Source organism: Chenopodium album, chromosome 26, assembly GCF_948465745.1.
Source record: "Chenopodium album chromosome 26, dcCheAlbu1.1, whole genome shotgun sequence".
NCBI classification, from domain to species: domain Eukaryota; kingdom Viridiplantae; phylum Streptophyta; class Magnoliopsida; order Caryophyllales; family Amaranthaceae; genus Chenopodium; species Chenopodium album.
In genome coordinates this window covers 34,244,872-34,267,703 of record NC_137859.1, presented here as the reverse complement: position 1 = coordinate 34,267,703, position 22,832 = coordinate 34,244,872, and the positions used below count along the sequence as shown (strand labels likewise).

The 22,832-nt window shown below is 34.3% G+C and overlaps 4 protein-coding genes across 4 annotated transcripts; 3 read left to right on the top strand and 1 right to left on the bottom strand.

Annotated features, from left to right (window-relative positions):
- Window positions 1–220: 220 nt before the first annotated feature.
- On the top strand, window positions 221–2,327 carry LOC145618406 (jasmonate-induced oxygenase 4-like). Its single transcript, XM_081673178.1, has 4 exons — window positions 221–543; window positions 752–999; window positions 1,417–1,750; window positions 1,881–2,327. Exons 1-4 carry the CDS (start codon window positions 322–324, stop codon window positions 2,127–2,129), a joined length of 1,053 nt encoding a protein of 350 aa, XP_081529304.1. The 5' UTR covers window positions 221–321; the 3' UTR covers window positions 2,130–2,327.
- Window positions 2,328–6,421: 4,094 nt separating this feature from the next.
- On the bottom strand, window positions 6,422–8,843 carry LOC145617087 (uncharacterized). Its single transcript, XM_081671780.1, has 3 exons — window positions 8,363–8,843; window positions 7,920–8,146; window positions 6,422–7,084 (listed from the first exon to the last, which is right to left on the bottom strand). The coding sequence occupies exons 1-3, from the start codon at window positions 8,841–8,843 to the stop codon at window positions 6,422–6,424; spliced, it is 1,371 nt and encodes a 456-aa protein (XP_081527906.1).
- A 3,776-nt stretch (window positions 8,844–12,619) lies between these two features.
- LOC145618530 (jasmonate-induced oxygenase 4-like) lies at window positions 12,620–14,909 on the top strand. Its single transcript, XM_081673301.1, has 4 exons — window positions 12,620–12,956; window positions 13,347–13,591; window positions 14,008–14,341; window positions 14,667–14,909. The coding sequence occupies exons 1-4, from the start codon at window positions 12,747–12,749 to the stop codon at window positions 14,907–14,909; spliced, it is 1,032 nt and encodes a 343-aa protein (XP_081529427.1). The 5' UTR covers window positions 12,620–12,746.
- Window positions 14,910–20,772: 5,863 nt separating this feature from the next.
- On the top strand, window positions 20,773–22,361 carry LOC145618475 (jasmonate-induced oxygenase 4-like). Its single transcript, XM_081673246.1, has 4 exons — window positions 20,773–20,985; window positions 21,101–21,345; window positions 21,547–21,880; window positions 22,055–22,361. Exons 1-4 carry the CDS (start codon window positions 20,773–20,775, stop codon window positions 22,292–22,294), a joined length of 1,032 nt encoding a protein of 343 aa, XP_081529372.1. The 3' UTR covers window positions 22,295–22,361.
- Window positions 22,362–22,832: the final 471 nt, after the last annotated feature.

The following is a 22,832-nucleotide window of genomic DNA, read 5'->3' as shown; positions in this document are numbered from 1 at the left end:
TAGACTAGTGTTTTTTGGCTTTTAATTTTATTATTTGTAATGAGAAAATGTTCTATTGTTTTTATTTTACGTGATTGAAAAGTCTCCTTTTAATAATTGTCTTATTCTGGATTCGATTTATTAAAACAATCATGGGTTGAAGAATGGGCATTTTCTTAATTAACATGATTCCCACTAAGAAGTATATCATAATTAAATTAAGATCAGCCATATTATATAATCTGAACGTGGCCTCTTAACATACCACATACCCTTAGCTTTGTTAATAATCATTTGCATAAATAAATGTTTTGTTCAAAATATAAACGTTGAAGCAATATAATGGCACCTACTCATAACCCGGTGCAGGAAATAATACAAAGTGGTGTTGTGCCAAAATGCTACATACAACACGAGGATGATTACCAAGCTGCTAATAGCAATGGCCCTCCACCTTTGATGGATGCTCCGACGATCGATTTCTCTCTCCTCTCTTCGCCGTCTTACCCTCACGACGAGCTTGCAAACCTTCGCTCTGCTCTTAGTTCTTGGGGTTGTGTTCAGGTTTGTTTGTCCTTCCTTTAATCTCATACCCTACACTTTTGCTATATATTCAAATTTTTATAGTAGTTGTCCTTAAAATGACTACTACTATACTTAATTTTCATTGGTCGATTTTTGATTTATATTTAGGATCCCAAGTGATGACTTTCCTTCCAATTCTCACTTTAATAACCTTAAATCCTTAATTTTGTTTGTATGTGTGTTATAGCTAGTGAATCATGGTATGCCACTTTCATTGCTAGACGAGGTACGAGAAATGAGCAAGCAGTTCTTCAACCTACCTCTTGAAGAAAAGGAAAAGTACTCTTCCAAAGGAGATGACTTATTGGAAGGTTATGGAAATACGAACGCTGTTCAACGTGGAAGTCTCAATTGGAATGATAAGCTTCATCTCCAAGTTTATCCCGAGGACAAACGCCAACTTCAATTTTGGCCTAAAAAACCCCAACAATTTAGGTAACATCCTATGAATGTTTTTTATTTTTTTAATTTTTTTTTTGGTAAGGAATTCTATGAATGGATTTGATAGTGTTAAGCCCTGTTCCGTGCACCTTAAAAAATAATTTCGATTGAATAAAAATAAATATAGTTCTATAAAAATAAGTTCAGTTCAGAAAAAATAATTTCAGTTCAGTATAAATCAATTCAGTTCAATAAAAATTAGAAACTCTAAATTAGAAATATGATAGAATATCAGTAAATAATTTCAATTCAGCAAAAATAAAGTGAAGTGAACACAGCCTAAGTTTGTATCTGGGTGGTGTTATCACGAGCTTATCATATGCCAAAAAAATTGTATACGGTAGAAAATGGTTTGTATGAATTATTTTTACCAATTTCATAAATTGATAACTAGTAGTAAATAAAATACAGGACAATCTTGCATGAATATTCAAAAAGGAACCGGATGATACTAGAGATGCTCTTAAAAGCCATGGCACGTTCCTTGAATTTGGAAGAAAACAGTTTTCTTGAATTCTGGGGAGATGAAAATGAAGATATGGCATTTGCGAGATTCAACTTCTACCCTAAATGCCCGATGTCGGATCAAGTTGTTGGACTTAAACCTCATGGAGATGGAACATACATTACCATGCTCTTGCTAGACAATGAGGTTGAAGGCCTTCAAGTCAACAAAGACGATACTTGGTTTCGTGTTCCTATAATTCCTCAAGCCCTCACCATTCTTGTTGGTGATCAAATGGAGGTAATAATATCTTACTTCGTATTAATTTAATTTATTCGTTTGAAAGACACACGGTTTGCCTTTTAGAGATATAAAATATCGGAAAGTATATATGTAATATGATATTCAAGCATGTTGTTTATATTTGCAGATAACAAGTAATGGTATTTTCAAAAGTCCGACACACAAGGCTGTGGTAAACCCACAATATGATCGGATCTCCTTAGCCATGCTCTTCAAGCCAAGTAGGGACAAAGAAATTGGGCCACTAGATAAACTAATTGATGAAGAGAGGCCTCAATTATATAAGAGGCTTAAGGATTATAGCCAACTTTACAGTCAATGCATTCCTCCATTAGGGGAAAGGCTTATCAGTAAAGTCAAGATTAATAACCACTAATGAGTTGTGTGCTTGTATTTTGGGCTTTTACCAAAAGTAGACAATAGATTTTTAGTGGATCCAAATATATTGTAATGGGGCAATGGGCCTAATGAGTACTAGTCATTTTATCAATTTCACCCACCATCACGGCCCACCCCCTTATATGTCTTGGGTATTTTTTCTTTTTTTGGAAGTGTAATTTTGAAGTGATGTAGTGTGGAGAAGGAAAAAGTTAAAATTCTATATTTAATCTGCCTTTCCAAAGAATTGTAACAATACATATATACTTGGTAGTATGTATTACTTTCACCGTCTCTTTTCAATCTTGACATTTGGAGTTCACATACGAACACGCCTTTTGATACCGAAAATTCTACACTAAACAACGCGTACCGCAATGTACCACTAAAGCAGTGTACCGCAATGTACCACTATTAAAGTTAATTATATATATTTTATTTTATTTTTTATTATTATTATTTTATTTTTGCATTTTTTTCAATATGGGTTGACTTTAGCTAAGATGGTGAATTGCATCATTGATTAGATTAGTGGTTTAAGGATCAAATCTTTGTGCTCACTACATTTTTTTTTTCTTCTCATATATTAGATATTTTTTATACTCTTTAATTTGGTGGTTGTGGAGATGGAGAAACAATAATGTTTTTGGTCGTAGCAATGACAATTCAGTGGAAGTAGGAGCCTTCCTCAAGGTTCGATTTGAAGAAGCCTGGCGAAGTTTGAATGCTGATTGTGTGCAGGGGTTGAACATCACAAAGCAGCCACGCATTGGGCGCAATGTGGCATGGTCTAGACCCCAACAGGGCTGGTTTGTCTTGAACTCAGATGGTGCAGCCAAGGGATCTCCAAGGCCAGTGGGTGGAGGAGCTGTCATTTGCAACTGTGAGGGGAGATTTATCTCTGCTTTTTCGGCAAATTATGGGCATTGTATTGCGTATAGAGATGAGGTTATGGCATTAGCAAGAGGGTTGGAACTAGCTCGCAACCTACACATAAGCAAACTAGAGATCCAACTTGATAATCAAGCATGTGTGCAAGCTCTTAAATCGAATGACCATGGAAGAGGTGAGTGTGCTCACTTGATCAACTATTTCCACAACTTGTTAAATAAAGATGATTGGGAGGTTGTAGTAGCGCACGTGTTTTGTGAGGGGAATCGTGCAGCTGACTGGCTTGCTAATCGAGGTGTGGCTAAACCGGATAGACTTCTTATTTTTAGTAGTGCTCCTATGGAGCTCAGTAGAATTCCCAATGAGGACATTCAAGGTGTGGCTTTCCCACGTCTAATGCCTCCTTGATAGTGGTCACTAGTTGTTTGGTTTTTGTTATTTTTCTTTCCTTGGTGTATGCCTCATTTGCAAAAAAAAAAAAAAAAAAAAAAAAAAAAAAAAAAATATAAAAAATAAAAAATAGAAACAAAACTTTGGCTCCTCAACCAACCACAATTGATGATCGAATGGAAGGTGAAAACGTAATCAATTCTATTTTTCTTTTTTTTAAGGCTATTTTGATTTTTACCACCTTCAAATAACGACTTTGTCGAATTTACCACCTCCAAAAAAAACGCATTTACTTTACCACCTCATAAAAAAATTAAACATCAGTTTTACCACCAATCACCTCCAACTAACGGATTCCGTCCAAAAATCCGTTAGTGGGGCCTACCTTGCACACGTGTCGCCATATTATTGGTTAAGTTTTAAAAAAAAAAAAAAATAAAACAAAATAAAAAATAAAAAATCCCCATCAAGCAACCGATGGTCACCGCACCACCGCCACCGCCGGACCGGCTACGACCAGCCCCACCACCTAACCGTTACAACCAGCCCCCACCACCTAACCGCTACCAGCCACCGTCGGGACCCATAGCCACCGCACCGATTTCGACCTCAAAACCCTAGCCACCACCTAACAGCTACGACCAACCCCACCACCTAACCGCTACCACCGCACCGCACACCACAGCCGCGCCGATTTCGACTCCCTTTCCACCAATTTCCGACCTCAAAACCCTAGTCAACACCTAATAGCTACGACCAACCCACCACCTAATCGCTACCACCGCACCGCACACCACAGCCGCACCGATTTCTACCCCTTTCCACCAATTTCCGACCTCAAAACCCTAGCCACCACCTAACAGCTACGACCAACCCCACCACCATCCAAACCCAGACCAGAAACAACCGCCACCCAGACGCGAAACCACCCCGACTCAAAACCACCACCACCCACCAGAAACCACGCCAGCCAGACGCGAAACCATCGCGACTCGAAACCACCACCACCCAGACGCGAAACCCACACGAAATTCCGACCAACCGAGGTAGTTGATTTCGTTGCTGGTTGGTTGACATGGAAGATCGGGGAAGATGAAGAAGAAACGTCAAAAATGTGGGCCCTACTAACGGATTCATGGACGGAATCTGGTAGTTGGTGGTAAAATCGATTTTTTGGAAATTTTGGTGGTGGTAAAGTAAATGCGTTTTTTTTGGAGGTGGTAAATTCGACAAAGTCGTTATTTGAAGGTGGTAAAAATCAAAATAGCCTTTTTTTAATGATATTTCCTTTAAAAAAAAACTTTCTTTGATGATATGTATTCAGTTTTAAAATTTTGTTCGAGTTCAGCTTAAATCTGTTACACTAGCTATGAAATTATTGTAGCCATTGAATATAAAGTAGGGATCTAAATTAATGATAGGGAGCAATTGAAATTAACAAAACAAATAATTTATGCTTAGAAATACATATTAGGATTACGTTTTAGATTAATGAAAGAAGAGATTAATATTGAAAAATTAAAATCTTCTAAGTTGTTGAATGTTTTCCCCAAATTATAATTTGATTTGCTTCAAACTTTAACTGTGATGAATGAAAATAAGGAAAAGAGATTGATAGAATGAGAAAGTAGGGATGTTAAACTTAAGAATATTGTAGAGAAAATGGCTTAGCGTTTTGCATTGATAATACTCACATATATATACACAATACAATCGGAAACATAACTTGCCTAAAACTCCTAATACGATAAACTTAACATAAATACAATATTAACAAATATAACCAAACCGACTCTTTTACTCCCCCTCAAGTTGGAGCATGCAAATTGCGAATACCCAACTTGCGTAAGAGAAAATCAAATTGCTGACGTCCAAGAGCCTTGGTTAAAATATCTGCCAACTGATGACCTGTCGAAACATATGAGGTAGAAATATTACCGTTTATCAACTCATCACGAACAAAATGACAGTCTATTTCTATATGCTTCGTACATTCATGAAATACCGGATTTTTAGCTATATGTAGAGCCGACTGATTATCACAAAACAACTGTGTAGGCTTTGAATGGTAAACACCAAGAACAAACAACAACTGCTTTAACCATTTCAACTCACGAGAAGTGAGAGCCATAGAACTGTATTCGGCTTCAGAAGAGGATGTGGCCACAGTAGGTTGTTTCTTAGTCTTTCAAGAAACAGGGGAACGACATAAGAAAACAAAATAACCAGACAAGGAATGCCGAGTCAACGGGCACGCCGCCCAATCACTATCACAAAACACTGTCAAGCGTAAATCCGTCGTAGGTTGCAACAAAATACCTTGTAACGGACTACCCTTAAGATAACACAAGACACGAATAGCCGCAAACTAATGAGAAACCTGTGAAACACTAAAAAACTATGCCAAAACATGCACTGAGTAACTCAACTCTGGTCGAGTGACCGACAAATAGACCAACCTGCCAACCAAACGACGATACTGCTCTAGTTGAGCAAACGATTCACCGGAAGCATGTGCAAGAAGATGGTTCTGCTCCATCGGAGTGTCAATGGGTTTACAACCCAACATTCCTACCTCAGTCAAAATATCAAGAGCATACTTTCGTTGAGAAAGAAAGATGCCCTCAGGACTCCGAGTAAACTCAATGCCTAAGAAATACTTAAGCAAACCCAAATCCTTCATATAGAAGCATTTGCGTAAATAGGCTTTGAATCTAACAATAGCATCATGAGAGGAGCCTGCAATAATCATGTCATCGACATATACGCGGCTTGTTTCAAGCCTTATAAAGACTTCCGCAACTTGCAAACTTTGCTAGGTGTTGGAGTACCGTACCTTGGAAAAAACTACATATACACTTCTTCATCCAAATCACCATGAAGAAAAGCATTATGAACATCCATATGATGTAACTCCCAATTAAAAGATATAACAACAGCTAACAAAATACGCATCGTACCCATCTTTGTAACAGGAGCAAACGTCTCATTATAATCAACACCTTCAACCTATCGGTTGCCATGAACAACTAAACGAGCATTGAGATGTTCTACCTTTGATTTATCGGTGTACTTGATTTTGTACAACCAACCACTACCAATAGCCCTCTTGCCGAGAGGAAGATCCTCAACGGTCCATGTGCTATTACGCTCCAAAGTGTCAATCTCATCTTGTATCGCCTTACGCCATCCGACGTCTTTAACCGCCTCTTTGAATGAAGACGGTTCCTTTCCCTTAGTAATTGTCGTCAGAAAACAACTGTGTTTCATAGAAATACGATTATATTCAACATGACAAGCTATAGGGAAAGGTTTACCTAAGGAATGTGATTGAGGAGGGACGACAGTTGATGTAGAGGGGTCTATATTTTTAGTAATGATAGTATGAGTGACATAATTCCGATGCCACGAAGGAGGCCGTTTTTCACGATGACCACAACCCAAATTCTCCCACGAACTCCCCCTTAAATATTCCGGATTAATTAAAATAGACTCATCGACAATTTCTTGCTCCGAAACACTCGAAGACCTCAAACCATCATGATCACACACATCACGAGGCCTGGCAGCCGGGGTACGACTTGTAAACTGCCCTGCTGACTCGGGGCTACTTAGTTGACCGTTGCCAGCGCTCGAGTGAAAACCAGCGGGCTGGGCAGCTTGTGGTAGCTGCTGCCCAGCGGACTAGGGGCTGCTGCCAGCGCCCGAGCAGAATCTAGTACGCAACACCTCACCTTGTTGTTGGGGCTACTGTCCTGCTACTGTGCGCCCAGCAGGCTGCTAGGAAGTTTGGTTCGCAGTTAGGCTACGACTGGGTGCCTTTTCCCGCGGCCTGGCTGAGGATCTTGCTGCCTGGGGCTGCTGGGTGACGTGCTGGGCAGGATGTGCCGCAGCTGGGTTGCGATTGAGCATGTCCTCTCGCGGCCTAGTTTTAGAGGTAACTGTTTCACTACTTTCACCCCTCGTTTGCACACCACTCACTAAAAAAATCAACATCATCATCGTAATCCCACATCGGTGGGTTCGAAAAAAATATTTTTTTCCATAATATTCGTCGTTCATCCAAAAGAGATTCAAGATACAGAAACTTATCTTCAAAAAGTTGAACATCACGACTTATGAAAAATTCATTAGTAATCAAGTCATATAAACACCAACCTCTTTTCCCATTGGGATAACCAACAAAGATGCACTTTCGGGAACGCTAATCAAACTTGTCTTTGATCCGAGGACGATTATCAGCATAAGCAAGACAACCAAAACACGCAAACTATCATATGAGGGTGTTTGACCAAATAAACACTCATGAGACGTTTTGCCTTTGAGAACCGGAGTAGGTGTATGATTAATGAAATGCACCGCGTCATAACACACTCACCCCAAAAATATTTTGGCAACTTAGCCTGAAACTGAAGAGCACGAGCCACTTTCAAAATGTGACGATGTTTCCGTTCAAGCCAACCATTCTGCTGAGCCGTGTCAACACACGACGTCTGATGTAAAATACCTTTCTCAGCAAAAAAGACCCCAAATTGAGAAACTCTTGGTCGTTGTCACTACATACCACCTTCACCTTACGACCAAATTGAGTCTTAGCCATAGCACAAAACTCACGAACCAAGTGTGAAGCTTCGTATTTACCAACCATCAGAAACACCCAAGTAGCACGAGAAAAGTCATCAACAATGGTTAGAAAATAACAAGCACCACTGCTAGAAACAATCTTATTCGGACCTCAAATATCACAATGAATCAAGTTAAATATACTAGATGCCCTATTCGTACTCAAAGGAAAAGAGTTGCGGGGTTGCTTCCCCATAAAACAAATATCACAATCAAACGAACAACTAGAAGAACTATGATGACCATGAGAGTTATGAGAAACTACTCCCGAAAGAGAACTAACCACTTGCATCGACGGATGACCAAGACGTTTGTGCTATAACAAACTCGCATTTGAAATCACTACTTTGTTTGCCTGTGGATTCCAAGCACGAACCGAACGAAAAATATAGACCCCATCACACTTCTCCCCCGCTCTATTCAGGTTCCTCAAACTGCGATCCTGAATAATGCATAGCTTGTCAGTGAGCATAACAGAATAGTATTGTTTTTCTAACAACTGATACACAGACAACAAGTTGCATTTAAGAGTAGGAACATAAAGAACATTATCAGGAGTTAAATTATCATACAGAATAACTCTCCCTTCTTCTGTAGCAGTAGTGCTCTTCCCATTAGGCAAACCAATAGGCGACGAAATATCAAATATATTTGTAAATAAATCAATATATATTACCAAACATATGATTTGAAGCTCCAGAATCAATGAGCCAATCGGCAGAAGTATAGGTGCGAATAGACGAAGAACTCGATACCATGTTAAACTCAAGAATATTGTGGAGATCGAAAATGGCTTAGGCTTTTGCATTGATAATACTCACATATATATATACACAATACAATCGAAAACATACTCCTAATACGATAAACTTAACATAGATACAATATTAACAAATATAACGACCAAACCGACTCTAATAAGGGAATGATATAAACAAGAAAAATTGATAGAAAAATAAAATAAAAGGGGTTATGTGTTTTTTTATTTTTATCAATATATTATATATATAATTTAATAATACATTGTAGTACATAGAATTTACAGTACATAGCGGTATCTGTCATGTACTGTAAACTCTCCTTTTTTATACATATATCATACCATTAATAATTTAATATCTTATATGATTATATATTTCCTTAGTGTAAATCATAAAAGACAATTAAAGGCATATGCATGTGTGAATACTATAAAATTTCAAACATTGAGAATAAAAAATAATGAAATACATGTTAATTCATCCAATATATAGGTCCATACCTATAATAATAGTCAAAGAGTAAATTTTTAGGAAAATTATAGGATAAGAACTATTACGAGAATTTTATAATAAAAATTATAGTTAATGAAGATATATTTAATTGTTTGTAGAAGAGAGAAAATAATACAATAATAGTGTATGTGGGATTTACACGAGAGAAAAATGATAGAGCATAATATGGAGTAAAATATTTGTAAAAGTGGGTGAAGTTTTGTTTTTTTTGGTGTTTAGAGAGCCACAAGGGTGGGGGTGAGAATCGATCCCAGAATCTCCTGAAACCGAGAGGGAGTTCTAACCACTTGAGCTATCCCTCACTCTCAAAAGTGGGTGAAGTTAGTTGGAGAGAGAAATAATAAAAGAGTGAGTAGTGGATTTTTACTAAATAAAAAATGTTGTAATTATTATGAAACGGATGTAAAAAAAAAAAATTATATTGCCAATTTAAGTCAGTTTCATAATAATTCCAAAAGAAAATTATTATAAATCGGACGGAAAAAAAAAATTGCAAGTCAAACATATTAGGTTCAGTTTTGCGGAGGATGGAAATTGGAAAAATCATGGAATAATGAATAAGAAAAATTATTTCTACAACTTATGGCTAGAAAATTTTGCCATATTAAGAAGTAATTACTCGTGCATGAGGTTTTAGGGGTTGACAATAATGAAAAGCTATATAGTTTAGCACACTAAATACGACCTTGTTACACTCATCAAATCAATAAATCCTTATTGAAAGCGCTATGTCATGCCGAGTTGCTGCTGAAGAAATCTTTAATTCTTGAATAATATCAAATATGTTATCCAAGTCTATGTCACGAGGATACATTAACCATTGACATTTTCAATTTACTTTATTGAATCCAGAATAACTTTATGTCAAAATATTACTCGGCATAAAACACATTGATGAAATAAGCTATAGCGATTAGTGATTAACTGTTTGTTAAAGGACCATCTCAACCAAAAGCTTAAGCTGATGGTTGAGGCCCAGGAATATGTTTTATACTCTATCACTCCCCCTCACATGAAAGGCCCTTTGGGCTTGAAATGTGGATGCAACACAGGCCCACCCATACCTAGTGCGAATTAATTCCACTTTGAAGGAGGGGGTGGATGAGATTTGAACCCGTGACCTTTTTGTGTCACGCTGGCTCCGATACCATGTTAAATGACCATCTCAACCAAAAGCTTAAGCTGATGGTTGAGGCCCAGGAATATGTTTTATACTCTATCACTATTTAATAAGGTTAAGGAAAGTATATGTTTTTGGAATGAAATCTCTTTGATTAATGAAGGGGTCAAAGTCATAGCACAAAAAGGCTTAAAAAAAACAAAAAAAAAAAAGTCATAGCATAATTAAGTTTGAATTGAAATTAAGCTAATACGAATTAAAGTAGCAAGTATACTTAGGGGTGTCCGTTCGGTTTTCGGTTTGGATTTAGTCCGAATCCGATCCAATCCGAAATATAATTCGGTTTTCAATTTTTCAATCCGATCTGATCCAAATTTCTCTCTTGATCCAATCCGAATTAAAATTCGGTTATTTGGATCCGATCCGAAAATCCGAATTATAATACATTATTTTTTAGCGTCTAATACGATCATAAAAATAAAATTTTAATATAAATATAAGTCTTCAAAATCATGATTAAAATAAATATTTCAACATCAAGCCATTAATTAATTAATACAAAGTCTCCCTAATTTATTTTATGTAGAAGTAACTATTTAACCTAAACTTCAAAAAACATATTTACACAAGCTTAATTTTGCAATTCGGTTTTCGGTTTGGATTGGATCCAAATGGGTCAATCCGATCCAATCCGAAAATCCTAATTTTCAAAAAATCTCAATCCGATCCGATCCGATTTAAAGTTTGGATCCGATCCGAATTGATAATTCCGTTTGGATTGGATTGGATTTCGGTTTTTATCCGAATTGTGGACACCCTTAAGTATACTAGAAGAGATACAATTAAGTTTCCACTTTTTACTTGCGCAAATACTAGCCTTTTGATTTCCTCCTACTGAAAATTGTACGAGTTAAATTCTTCTCCAATCTACCAAAACAAAATTTTTAATATCATTTGATTGATTTAGATCATGAGATGTTTCGACGTACATTTTCATTCTTGTTGCCATTGCAACATTATACAAGTATTTATGAACACTAAAACATGGACGCGATAGATGGCCTAATTACGTATTAATGTATGATAAATTAAAGCTGTAATAGTGTTGTACACTTGTACTCCCTATATTTGGATGGAAATTGATGAGTTACGAAGTATGTAATATTTTAGATGTCCAATACATTTTTAACACCACATATAGCAATATATTTTTAACTCAATCGAACGAGAAGATAGAAATGACACCACATATATTGCTGGTGTAGAATAACAGAAAATCTTGCGTGGACCTGGTTCACAATAATATTATTGTGGACCTAAGGTTTATACACACGTAACTGACATTATATTTAACATAGTGACCCCTAATTTTAATATAGTAACTTTATTTCTAACATAGTAACCTTTTTTAAAACTTGTGTGACCATTAATATTATCATGAACTTAAAGTACGAAATTATGTTGAATAGTTATCTAATTTTAATATAGTGATCTTTATTATTTATATTGACCATTATATTAAAAATTTTATTTAAAAAAAAACCTCTTATAGCTTTAAATGTCACACTAACTTTTATTTCAACATAATAACCTTTATTTTAATATAGTGACTTTTTTTTTATTAACAAAACCATTATATTATCTCTAATGTTAGTGTTTCACAATAAATTAGTGTGAACCAGGTCCATTTAAGAATTTGTATAATACTAGTACATTTTTTGTAACTTAATTGAGTAACGAGATGATCGAAATTAAATAACACTACATGCATGCATACATCACTGGCGTAGAATTTAAATATCTACTCTACTAACTTACCCCATTAACTATCAAGGTTGTCTTTCTACGTACATAATATACTTGTCCAATAGCACGGGTGCATGCATGTGCTAATAGTTTGGGAAATTCTTGAGATAAGTTGTTAACTTTGAGAGGATTTCATTACAAGCAATTTATGAATAAGGAAAAAATATGAATTATGGCTATATATTATTTGTCCTAAAAATTCAAAAATATGCAAAAAAAAAAAAAAAAAGACAGTAATTTGTAGCTAATCTATCATGTAATATATAAATTAGTCAAATGGAATTTTGATGATCAATGAATTATTCATACTACCTTTTTTTTTTTTTTTTTTTTTTGAAAGCAATTATTCATACTACCTAATTCACTTTAATATGCTACAGTATATTATCAGCCCTATTATATAAACTGACCCTCTAACGTCCCATTTGCATATCATAACCTAAGCTTTCTAAATCATAGCCTTATAAATAAATCTAGTTGCATAAAATTGTTGTTCCAATTTTAACATAAAATGGCTCCTACTCTTATGCCTGTGCAAGAGATACTTCAAAGCGGCGTGGTGCCTAAAGGCTACATACAGCCCGAGGATGACTACCAAGTTGGTAATGGTCCTCCTCCGTTGATGGATGCTCCGACGATTGATTTTTCTCTCCTGTCTTCGTCGTCTCCTGATGAGCTTGCTAAGCTTTGCTCCGCTCTCAGTTCATGGGGTTGTGTTCAGGTTTGCCATTTATATAATTACGTACCCTTGGCCAGCCATTTATATTATGCTATTAATAAGCATATATTTCATATTTATGATATTAATACTAGATATTTTCATTACCTAGGTAGTAGCCACTATATAATACGGAGTACGTACCATAAAGGAAACATTATGTGGCTGACAATTTTTAGAAATTCACAGGTACACGATTTTTTTAAGTAATATGGTTAACATCGAACTTATTAATGATTATTAAAGGTTTGTTGGTTATCATCGTAAGTATTTCAATTTTCTTAATTTATAAAAAAAAAAAAAATAAATAAATAAATAAAATATCATGCTATGCACCGTTTATGTGTAGTGATTTTAAGTTTCTAACATATAATGTTTTTATGAGTTGTATAGCTAGTGAATCATGGTATGCCACTTTCATTACTAGACGAGGTACGAGAAATGAGCAAACAATTCTTCAAACTACCTCTTCAAGAAAAGGAAAAGTACTCCTCAAAGGGAGAAGATTTGGAAGGTTATGGAAATACAAATGCTGTTCAACGTGGAAGTCTCAATTGGAATGACAAGCTTCATCTCCAAGTTTATCCAGAGGACAAACGCCAACTTCAATTTTGGCCTAAAAATCCCGAAAATTTTAGGTGATTTTACATGAACCCACAATTTTTAGTTCGTTGCTAATTTTTAATTAAATTGAGACTTAAAAAAAAATAAGATAAATGAATTTTATATATTTTAAACATTAAGTACAGGGAAATGCTAAAAATAACCCTTAGGGCTAAGAAGCTAAAAAAGGAAATATTGAGGATAAATTAACATTAATTACACTGATTGAGGATAAATATTGAGGATAATTAAGAAGCTAAAGATATATCAAACCTTTTGATTGTCACTTTTCAAGCTATACTAGAGGCTATTGTAACAATTTTGATAACTAAATTACTTTTCATGTTACGCTAATCTTTAATCAAATTGCTTATATGTTTGATTGTACTAAAGATATGAAGCAACTAATACAATTAATTAAATTGAAAATTAATCAAATAATAAATCACAGGACAACATTGCATGAATATTCAAAGACGAACCGAATGATACTCGGGACGTTCTTAAAAGCTATGGCACGTTCCTTGGGTCTAGAAGAAGACCGTTTTCTTGCATTATGGGGAGATGAAAATGAAGATATGACATTTGCAAGATTCAACTTTTACCCTCGATGCCCGATGTCGGATCAAGTTGTTGGACTTAAACCTCATGGAGATGGAACTGCCATTACCATGCTCTTGCAAGATAACGAGGTTGAAGGTCTTCAAGTTCTCAAAGATAATCGTTGGTTTCGTGTTCCCGTCATCCCTCAAGCCATCACCATCCTTGTTGGTGATCAGATGGAGGTAAGGATTATAAAACAACTTCAAGTGTTTCTTATTGATTGCATTTATAACGTAAGGCCTAGTTCACTCCATCTTATTTTTACTCGGCTGAGATTATTTTACTGAACTGAAATTATCTTGCCGAATTTAAATTACTTTTACTAAACTGAAATCAGGAGTATTGAATATTATTTATACGGAATATTTTTTTCAAGGTGAAGAGACGTGACCTATTTTATTCATAAACTACCCATTTGACTTCATTATCAATTGAAACATTAACTTTTTACATTTTCCAAAACACACGATATGACATTTATTACCAAATATTTATATTTATTTGCAGATAACAAGTAACGGCATCTTCAAGAGTCCAACCCACAAGGCGGTGGTAAACCCACAATATGATCGGATCTCCTTAGCCATGCTTTTCATTCCAAGCGCGGACAAAGAGATTGGACCACTAGATGAACTTATCAATGAAGAGAGGCCGCAGTTATACAAAAGGCTCAAGGATTATGGCCAAGTTTACACACAATCTATTCCTTCAGGAGAAAGGCCTATCAGTATTGTGAAGATTAATCACTAAAATTTCTAGATTAATCACGTTGAAATGTTGGATCATTGTGTGTTGATCGGGTCACAACGATGAGCTACTTAATTTTAAATTGTGTTATGAGTGTGTCTTATTTTGATTTGATTTTTATATTATTGTTTTCTTGCTATTAATTGTAATCGGTACTACTTTATCCTCCTCTTGTAATAATGGATTAGTCCTACTCTATTATACCATCATCTTGATTCTTGAGGTCGTGATTAATTGTGGGGAGGCAAATAATAAAAAAAATTTACATACCTATCCCAAAAAGTACGTGCAAAAATTCTATACTTCCTCCGTACTATTAATATTGTAATAATGGACTTTTGCACTATTCATCACTCTTGTTTGACCATATAATATGATTTATATGTTAAACAAAATATAGTCATGTGGGATCTTGTTGGATTCGTCCTATAAAATACTTTCACAATATCAACTTTATAATATTTACTATTACACAATTATAGATATTTAGCATATAAAATGTGCTTTGGGATGCATAATTTCCTTATTGTTGCAATATTAATAATCCTTCCGTCCGTTATTTACATTCCTGCTTTCCTTTATGGATATTTCAATATTACATCTCTACTTTCCTTTTTTAATAATTAAATTTTTACCAAATATTCCAAATTATCCTTTTTCTATTTTGTGATTAAAACTTTCTCTATTTTCCCACTCTTATTTTCTCATTCTCACTCTTATCAATGCCTTTAAAATTCAGAATCCATGTGCAACACTTTAGATGAATATGATTGGTCCTTTTATTTTTCACCGAAAAATGTTGTTCTTTTTGTTTCAAAGGATTGATGCAGACATGTGCATCATTAAATATTATTCAATCTTTGTTTTATTCAAAGACATCAATTAATGTCTTGTAATTCCCCTTATACTTAACTTTATTGTTCTTGTTTTATTCCAAGTTCCTTAATTCCCGTGTGATTTTAGAAATAGGAATGTAAAAAAGGGTCGGAGGGAGTAGAACGGAGGAAGTATATGTCTACTTATCTTCAATTCGTGCTTCCTCCATCATAGGCTTCCCCGCAATACTAGCTAGCTAACTTAGTACTCTAATGCTAAGTATGTAGGCTGCCAATGCCGGTCTATGATGAGCATCCACAAAGAGTGAGTCAGCGAGCTAGAACACACTGATTTATGTGCGTGGTTCACTATTGTTGAAGCAGCTTAAATGTTTTGATGATGATGAACTTACACTCAAAGCAAACTTCGAAGTAATAAAGGTTTCTCTAAGTGTATGACTAGAACAGGTAAAGTGGACTTTGGAAGTGGAAGAGTACCCTAATCTAAGAAGACATGAAGAGGTTCCAAAGAAAGGTTAAACAAGATAGAAGAAGAGTTCTCTAACAAGAACTAAGTTCCCTAACAGGAACTTGAAGACAACAAGTTAAAGTGTTGACTTGGTCTGCATTGAAGACAACAAGTTCTGGAAGAACTTGGCTTGCGAAGTTCCAGTTTCAAACTGGAGTGCAAGTGACAGCAGGAACTTAGTCCTGGGCTGCGTGAAGCCCAAGTATCCTATGTTTACAAAATATTGGCGCAGCAAACTAATTTAGCTAAGATTTTATCTTTTAGCTTTGCTGTAAATATGTTAAGTAGGTTTACGCGTGAGACTTATTAGAAACATGACAAAGAGCTTGGCAAATATAATTAAAATAGGATAGTTTAAAAAGATAAGTTTTTAAGAAAATATTTTCTAAAAAAATTTATATCTTAAAAACTGATTATCAAAAGATATTATTTGATTGATAATCTATCTTTGATAAGTTTTCCAAAAAGATTTTCTTTTAAAGATATTTACTTTAAAACCGTGTTTTTGAGATTTTGTTAACTTAACATTTCTATCTTTTGAAAACCCTACTTTCTATACAAGCTGGCCTTGTATAAATAGTAGAGATCTCATTTCATATTTTTTTTGTAAGTTTATGCGTGAAGAAATCGAAGTGTACTTAATTGTGTAAGTTTGCCCACCCTATAACTTTGTCATATTAGTTTAGGGTTTCATGCGTAGCTTGCCTTTCATATGCTAGGAGTACGTCAAGTATTTTGTATTGGTTGGGTTCTTGGGTGAGTTTGTGAAATATACTTTGCATACAGTTGTGTAGGCTTCAAGTGTTGTGTAGGTTACCTAGTATATTTCCAATAACTAACATCACAACTATGAACCAAGAGTGAACACTGCATGCCATAGATCTTTTATGGTGGTCAACATCTATGTCATAATTAAAATTTGAATAACCTGTATTGAACGTACATTGTGTATCACCTCCATACATGAAATCAAGGTACATTAGCATGGCCTCGTGTTGGGTCATTCGTAGTGGCAAAGAGATTCAAGACATATTGTAACAATTATACAATATATACACCTTTTATATGTTATTATTATGTTCACAAAATACGGTTAAAAGAGGGGTGGTGAATAGTGTAATTGTCAAAGCTGGTCAAATAGTAAAAAAGAACGGAGGAAGTAATGTTGAAGAGAATAATATTGAAGTTCTTGAGTCTGACTTTGAAATTGAATATGAAGAGCCCCCACATTAAGAATATAAGGACAAACTTTTGATTGATTTTTCATTTAGTGTAACTTTTAAAAACTCGAGAAATGTTGCAAATATATAATGTTGAATGTTATTTTTCAAATTAATGGGATATTTTATATTGTGGCATTAGAATTTCCCAAAAAAAAAATAAAAAAAAATTAAACCAGAAAAGAAAACCCCATATAGTATTATAGTGAACCAAACCAGTAAAAAGGAAAAAAGAAATAATTAATTTCCTTTCAAGCCGATAATTTAGCTAGTTTTGGAATTAAAATTTATAATAAGCCATTTTGGTAAATACTTTTGTAAAATTAGTTTTTTGATAAAAGATCCCGTATAATACCTCAACTCTCTTCTACAAACTTTTTGAATAATCTCATACTAAATTAAATACATTATTTGTTAAATAGTTAAATTCTTAACGTTAACCTACCTACCTTCAAAATCTTTTACAAGAAACAAAATTAATTAAAATGTAGCTAAAAAGTCAATATATAAGGTTAAAACTAAATGAGAACAGAGAAAATACTGCTCCCTCCATTTTATAATTTTTTTAGACTTTTCAATTTGGGTCATTACTAAAAAATGGTTCTAATTTTTTACTTTATCACATTTTGGTTAAAAAAAAAAAAGAAAAAAAAGATATTATAATAACCCAAGACCAATACTCTATGTAAGATTTCATATCTATTATCTTGTCTTGCTTTATTTATCACACTTATAATGGCTCTTTCTATTTGATTATTTTACTCGGTAACAATTACACAAATATTAATAAGTATTGTAAAAAAAAAAAAATAATAATAAAAGTAAAAAATAAAAACATACTAAAAAGAGCAATTTGCTGAATGGGTACGTGGTAAGGATTTAAGGAAAAAGTTGTTTAAGTAAGAGAGTGTAAAAATATGAAAGTGGCTATAAGAATAAAGACGTGGATAACGTATAATTATATAAAAACTGAGGTAAGTAGTATTATTTTGGTGTCTATATATGTATTAAGGACATGTTCACATTTACTTAATTTCAGTTCAGTTCAGCTCTAATCAGTTCAGTTTAGTTCAGTTGATCAGCTCCTAATTTTCCTCTCTCATAAAATATTCATTTCAGCTCAATTCAGTTCAGTTCAGCTCCAATCAGTTCAGTTCAGTTCAGCTCCAATCAGTTCAGTTCAGCTTAATTCAGTAAATGTAAACAGACCCTAAGTGGAAAATACATTATGCAAATGATGGAGCCTTTTTTTTAAAATATATACTCTTTTTTTTTTTTATTAAATATATATTATGTTGTTGATCGTGAATCATGCATGAGGAAAGCAAAAACACAAGTAATTCACAATCAAGTTGATGAGTAGTGTACAGGTTTCTAAGTTTTAGCCTGACAACACATAGAACCTTCTAAAAATCTTAGTATTAATTATTTAGTAGTCATCTATCAAAGTCAACCGCATTAGGTGAAATTTTGCGGAGAATAATCCTAGGTTGCGATTAATCATCTACCAAATGTACATCTATTTCTACAAATTATGGCTACATAATTAACTTACCTCATTAAGAATTAATTACTCTTACACGAGGTTTAGGGATTACAAAAATTATTCAGCCCACAAAACACGACCTTAATTGCTTGTTTCAATCATAAAATCTTTACGTATCGAAATAATTATTAAACTATAATGACATATCTAGTACGTAGTATGATATGCTGAATTTGTGACAGAAGAAGTCTTAATATTGAAAAGTATGACGCTTCTTTAACTCTTTTGCATGGACTAACTTAAGAATTATTCAAGTCCATACCACGAGGATATCTTTCATGTTATTATACGAAGTATGTTTTCCATTTTTTATTGTTATGCAGTATTATATATACACTATGTAAGGGCGAAGTTAAGAATAAAAAATTACTGGGATCGAGTAAAATCCCGACCTTTGCTTTCTCTCTTAATGTGCGGAATTGGGCCATAGGGGTCAAAACCCCGGCCCCTGGCTTTGCTCTTGTATACTCGTACTTTGTAAAAATGTTTTTCATAAATATGTTCGATCATTTGACATATGAGAATTAATACTCGTACCAAGTAAAGTTTAGCGGAGTTATATGGAGTAGAAATAAAGATATGTATCTTAGGACCATGAAATTGACGTAAGATAAACAAATTATTGTGGAGCTCTTTAGGTGTGGGGGTTCTCTAATCAGTTTATTCGGGGCCTTTCTCTACTCTTAAGTGATTTTGTCTGCTAACTTTGATTTAGGAAATTATAACCATCAAACTATAGAAAATTTGGCCATTCCCGTTATGTAACATTCAATCTTTCATAATTCTTTCGTGTTTTAATTAAATGACACATATGTATTGACTTTTATCACTAATTTGACTATCGTTTGTAAGATCAATTCGACAACTCTTCATGTAATTGCAAATTTTTATTATTATTATTGGCCAACTATTATAGGGGTTATTTCGTTAGTATTATAAGGATTACTCAGTCAGCGTTATAAAGATTTTTCGTTATTGTTATATATTAGGGTTAATTGTTCAGTGCTACAGGATTTACTTCATCATTGTTATAAAGGCTACTCATTTAATTTAGTATTATAAGAGTTACTTTGTTCTTTTTACAACCAGCCACATGGTGTAGCTAGTCGCAATCATCATTGTGATTAGTTGAATGAAATAGTTAAAATTGAACTTTAGACCATATAATGTAGTAGTTGTCGTTTGACACTATAGGTCAAGTGGTTAGAGCTTCCCTTCCGATTCCAAGTGATCCTAAGATCGGTTCTCACCCCGCCCTTGTGACTCTCTGAACAAAAAAAAAACGAAAAAAAGGGCATATTCCTTTTACATTAGAAATTAGTTTATTTAAATCACACAAAATTAAATTTTAATCTAGCTTGGACCATAGTAGTCCTAAATGTTTGTATATTCAAAATTATTACCGTATCTACGTACTAGAAATCTGTTTCTTAATTTTTCACTCTTTATTTTGATTGAAAATTATAAGGGCTGAATTCTAGTCAACCACAACAAACACTCCCTAATTTCAGTCAAAATTTTAGATTATCTAGAAGTTTCGACATTTACAACTTGGGCAACTTGGTTGTTTCAAGATAATGATATAATAATAATCTTAGTCAAATATAAGTATATATCTTTACTATGATCAGCCATACTATATAAACTGCACCTCCTACGTCCCATTTACAAAACACTTAGCTTCCTTAGTTAATTACTAAATCATATATTAATCATCATAAATTTTTTTGTTTCAAGTTAAATATATATAGTAGCAATGGCACCTACACTTATGCCTGTTCAAGAAATACTCCAAAGTGGTGTTGTGCCCAAAGGTTACCTACTAACCAAGGACGACTACCAACTTGGTAACGATGGCGCTCCTTCATTGATGGACACTCCAACTATCGATTTCTCTCTCTTATCTTCATCGTCCCCTGATGAGCTTGCTAAGCTTCGCTCTGCTCTCACTTCTTGGGGTTGTGTTCAGGTTAGCCCTTCTTACAATCCAACATTTTGTTTATTTACAAGTATGAGATGTACAAATATACAATAATGTGTTTTATGTAACCCTAACATTGTGATATTGTATGTGTTTTTAATAGCTAGTGAACCATGGTATGCCACTTTCATTACTAGACGAGGTACGAGAAATGAGCAAACAATTCTTCAAACTACCTCTTCAAGAAAAGGAAAAGTACTCCTCCAAAGGAGAGGACTTGGAAGGTTATGGAAATACGAATGCTGTTCAACGCGGAAGTCTCAATTGGAATGATAAGCTTCATCTCCAAGTTTATCCCGAGGACAAGCGCCAACTTCAATTTTGGCCAGAAAATCCTGAACAATTTAGGTAACTTTCTTGTACGTGTAGCTAGGTTTTGGGTCCAAATCCTATGTTTTTACTGCCTCATTTTCATATTATTTGCAAGAAGTAGACATTTTCTACTCCTACTTTATGTCAAATCTTTGCAAATAATATGAAATGGGGGTATCATTTGAAATCATTCTAATATCACTTATGCTAATCATATTTTTTTTTTAAATTATGTAGGACAACCTTACATGAATATTCAAAGAAGAACCGAATGATACTTGAGACACTTCTAAAGGCTATGGCACATTCTCTTAACTTAAAAGAAGAGCGTTTTTTGGAGCTATGGGGGGATGAAAATGAAGATAATACTCATGCAAGATTCAACTTTTACCCTCGATGCCCAATGTCCGATCAAGTTGTTGGACTTAAACCTCATGGAGATGGAACCGCCATTACCATGCTCTTGCAAGACAAAGAGGTTGAAGGCCTTCAAGTCCTCAAAGATGATCGTTGGTTTCGTGTTCCCGTCATCCCTCATGCCCTCACCATCCTTGTTGGTGATCAAATGGAGGTAATGTTAATAAACTAACCACATGCACTGCTTTTTAAGACTATCAAATTATCAATTTCTTCGTCCACAAATACTCCCTTCGTCCTTCATTGACTAGAAAATTAGCTTAATTTTCACGATGTTCTAAGCATTTTATTTAATGGTTGCCATTATATTTAATTTTACTTTTTGCAGATAGCGAGCAATGGTGTCTTTAAGAGTCCAACCCACAAGGCAGTGGTGAACCCACAATACGATCGAATGTCCTTAGCCATGCTATTCATCCCAAGCCTAGACAAAGAGATCGGCCCACTAAAAGAACTTATTAATGAAGAGAGGCCACAATTATACAAAAGGCTCAAGGACTATGGTCAAGTTTACACTCAATCCATTCCTTCTGGGAAAAGACCTATTGATATGATGAAGATTAATTAAGCATAGAATATTCTAAAAGTGTTTTGTGTTCTTAGAGACACAAGTTACGTACACAACTATGGTCCTTTACCTAATCTATTTTAATTTTGCATTAATTGTTAGTGAATCAAAATCATCAATAAAGAGTGTGCTTTATCTTTAATACGTACTGTAGTATAATTTTAAGTTCAATGGTGAAACTCTCCTACGGGACTCAATAAAATAATTTCCATACTCTACAGCAATTTTCAATTTTTAATTGGTAATTAAATCTTATATTAAAAAAAAAAAGGAGAAAGGACATGCTTCCCACGCCATGGACTTTAGGACAATATTATTATAACTATCCCATGTACCCTTTGTGTGAAAAAAAAAAAAAAAAAAAAAAAAAAAAAAAGCTATCCCATGTACTCCTTCCATATTTTAATACTCCGTAAGTGTTACACCTTACAATTTGACACATAATTTTAGGCAATTTAATTGACTTAAATAAAGTATAAGAGGTAAGTGGGATATACTTGGAGTATTAAAAATTGTAAAAGAGAGATAGTGATGGGGC

What these genes read in the sequence shown, in the direction of transcription:
- LOC145618475 (XM_081673246.1), top strand. Translation starts at nt 20,773, where the DNA reads ATGGCACCTACACTTATGCCTGTTCAAGAAATACTCCAAAGTGGTGTT. An exon ending in CTTCTTGGGGTTGTGTTCAG is followed by an intron (nt 20,986 to 21,100) that starts GTTAGCCCTTCT and finishes TGTTTTTAATAG; the next exon opens with CTAGTGAACCATGGTATGCC. An exon ending in GAAAATCCTGAACAATTTAG is followed by an intron (nt 21,346 to 21,546) that starts GTAACTTTCTTG and finishes TAAATTATGTAG; the next exon opens with GACAACCTTACATGAATATT.
- LOC145618406 (XM_081673178.1), top strand. Translation starts at nt 322, where the DNA reads ATGGCACCTACTCATAACCCGGTGCAGGAAATAATACAAAGTGGTGTT. An exon ending in AAAAAACCCCAACAATTTAG is followed by an intron (nt 1,000 to 1,416) that starts GTAACATCCTAT and finishes AATAAAATACAG; the next exon opens with GACAATCTTGCATGAATATT. An exon ending in TTGTTGGTGATCAAATGGAG is followed by an intron (nt 1,751 to 1,880) that starts GTAATAATATCT and finishes TTATATTTGCAG; the next exon opens with ATAACAAGTAATGGTATTTT.
- LOC145617087 (XM_081671780.1), bottom strand. Translation starts at nt 8,843, where the DNA reads ATGCAAAAGCCTAAGCCATTTTCGATCTCCACAATATTCTTGAGTTTA. An exon ending in AGTAGTGATTTCAAATGCGA is followed by an intron (nt 8,147 to 8,362) that starts GTTTGTTATAGC and finishes GTGATATTTGAG; the next exon opens with GTCCGAATAAGATTGTTTCT. An exon ending in GGTCTTTTTTGCTGAGAAAG is followed by an intron (nt 7,085 to 7,919) that starts GTATTTTACATC and finishes TCCGCTGGGCAG; the next exon opens with CAGCTACCACAAGCTGCCCA.
- LOC145618530 (XM_081673301.1), top strand. Translation starts at nt 12,747, where the DNA reads ATGGCTCCTACTCTTATGCCTGTGCAAGAGATACTTCAAAGCGGCGTG. An exon ending in AAAAATCCCGAAAATTTTAG is followed by an intron (nt 13,592 to 14,007) that starts GTGATTTTACAT and finishes AATAAATCACAG; the next exon opens with GACAACATTGCATGAATATT. An exon ending in TTGTTGGTGATCAGATGGAG is followed by an intron (nt 14,342 to 14,666) that starts GTAAGGATTATA and finishes ATTTATTTGCAG; the next exon opens with ATAACAAGTAACGGCATCTT.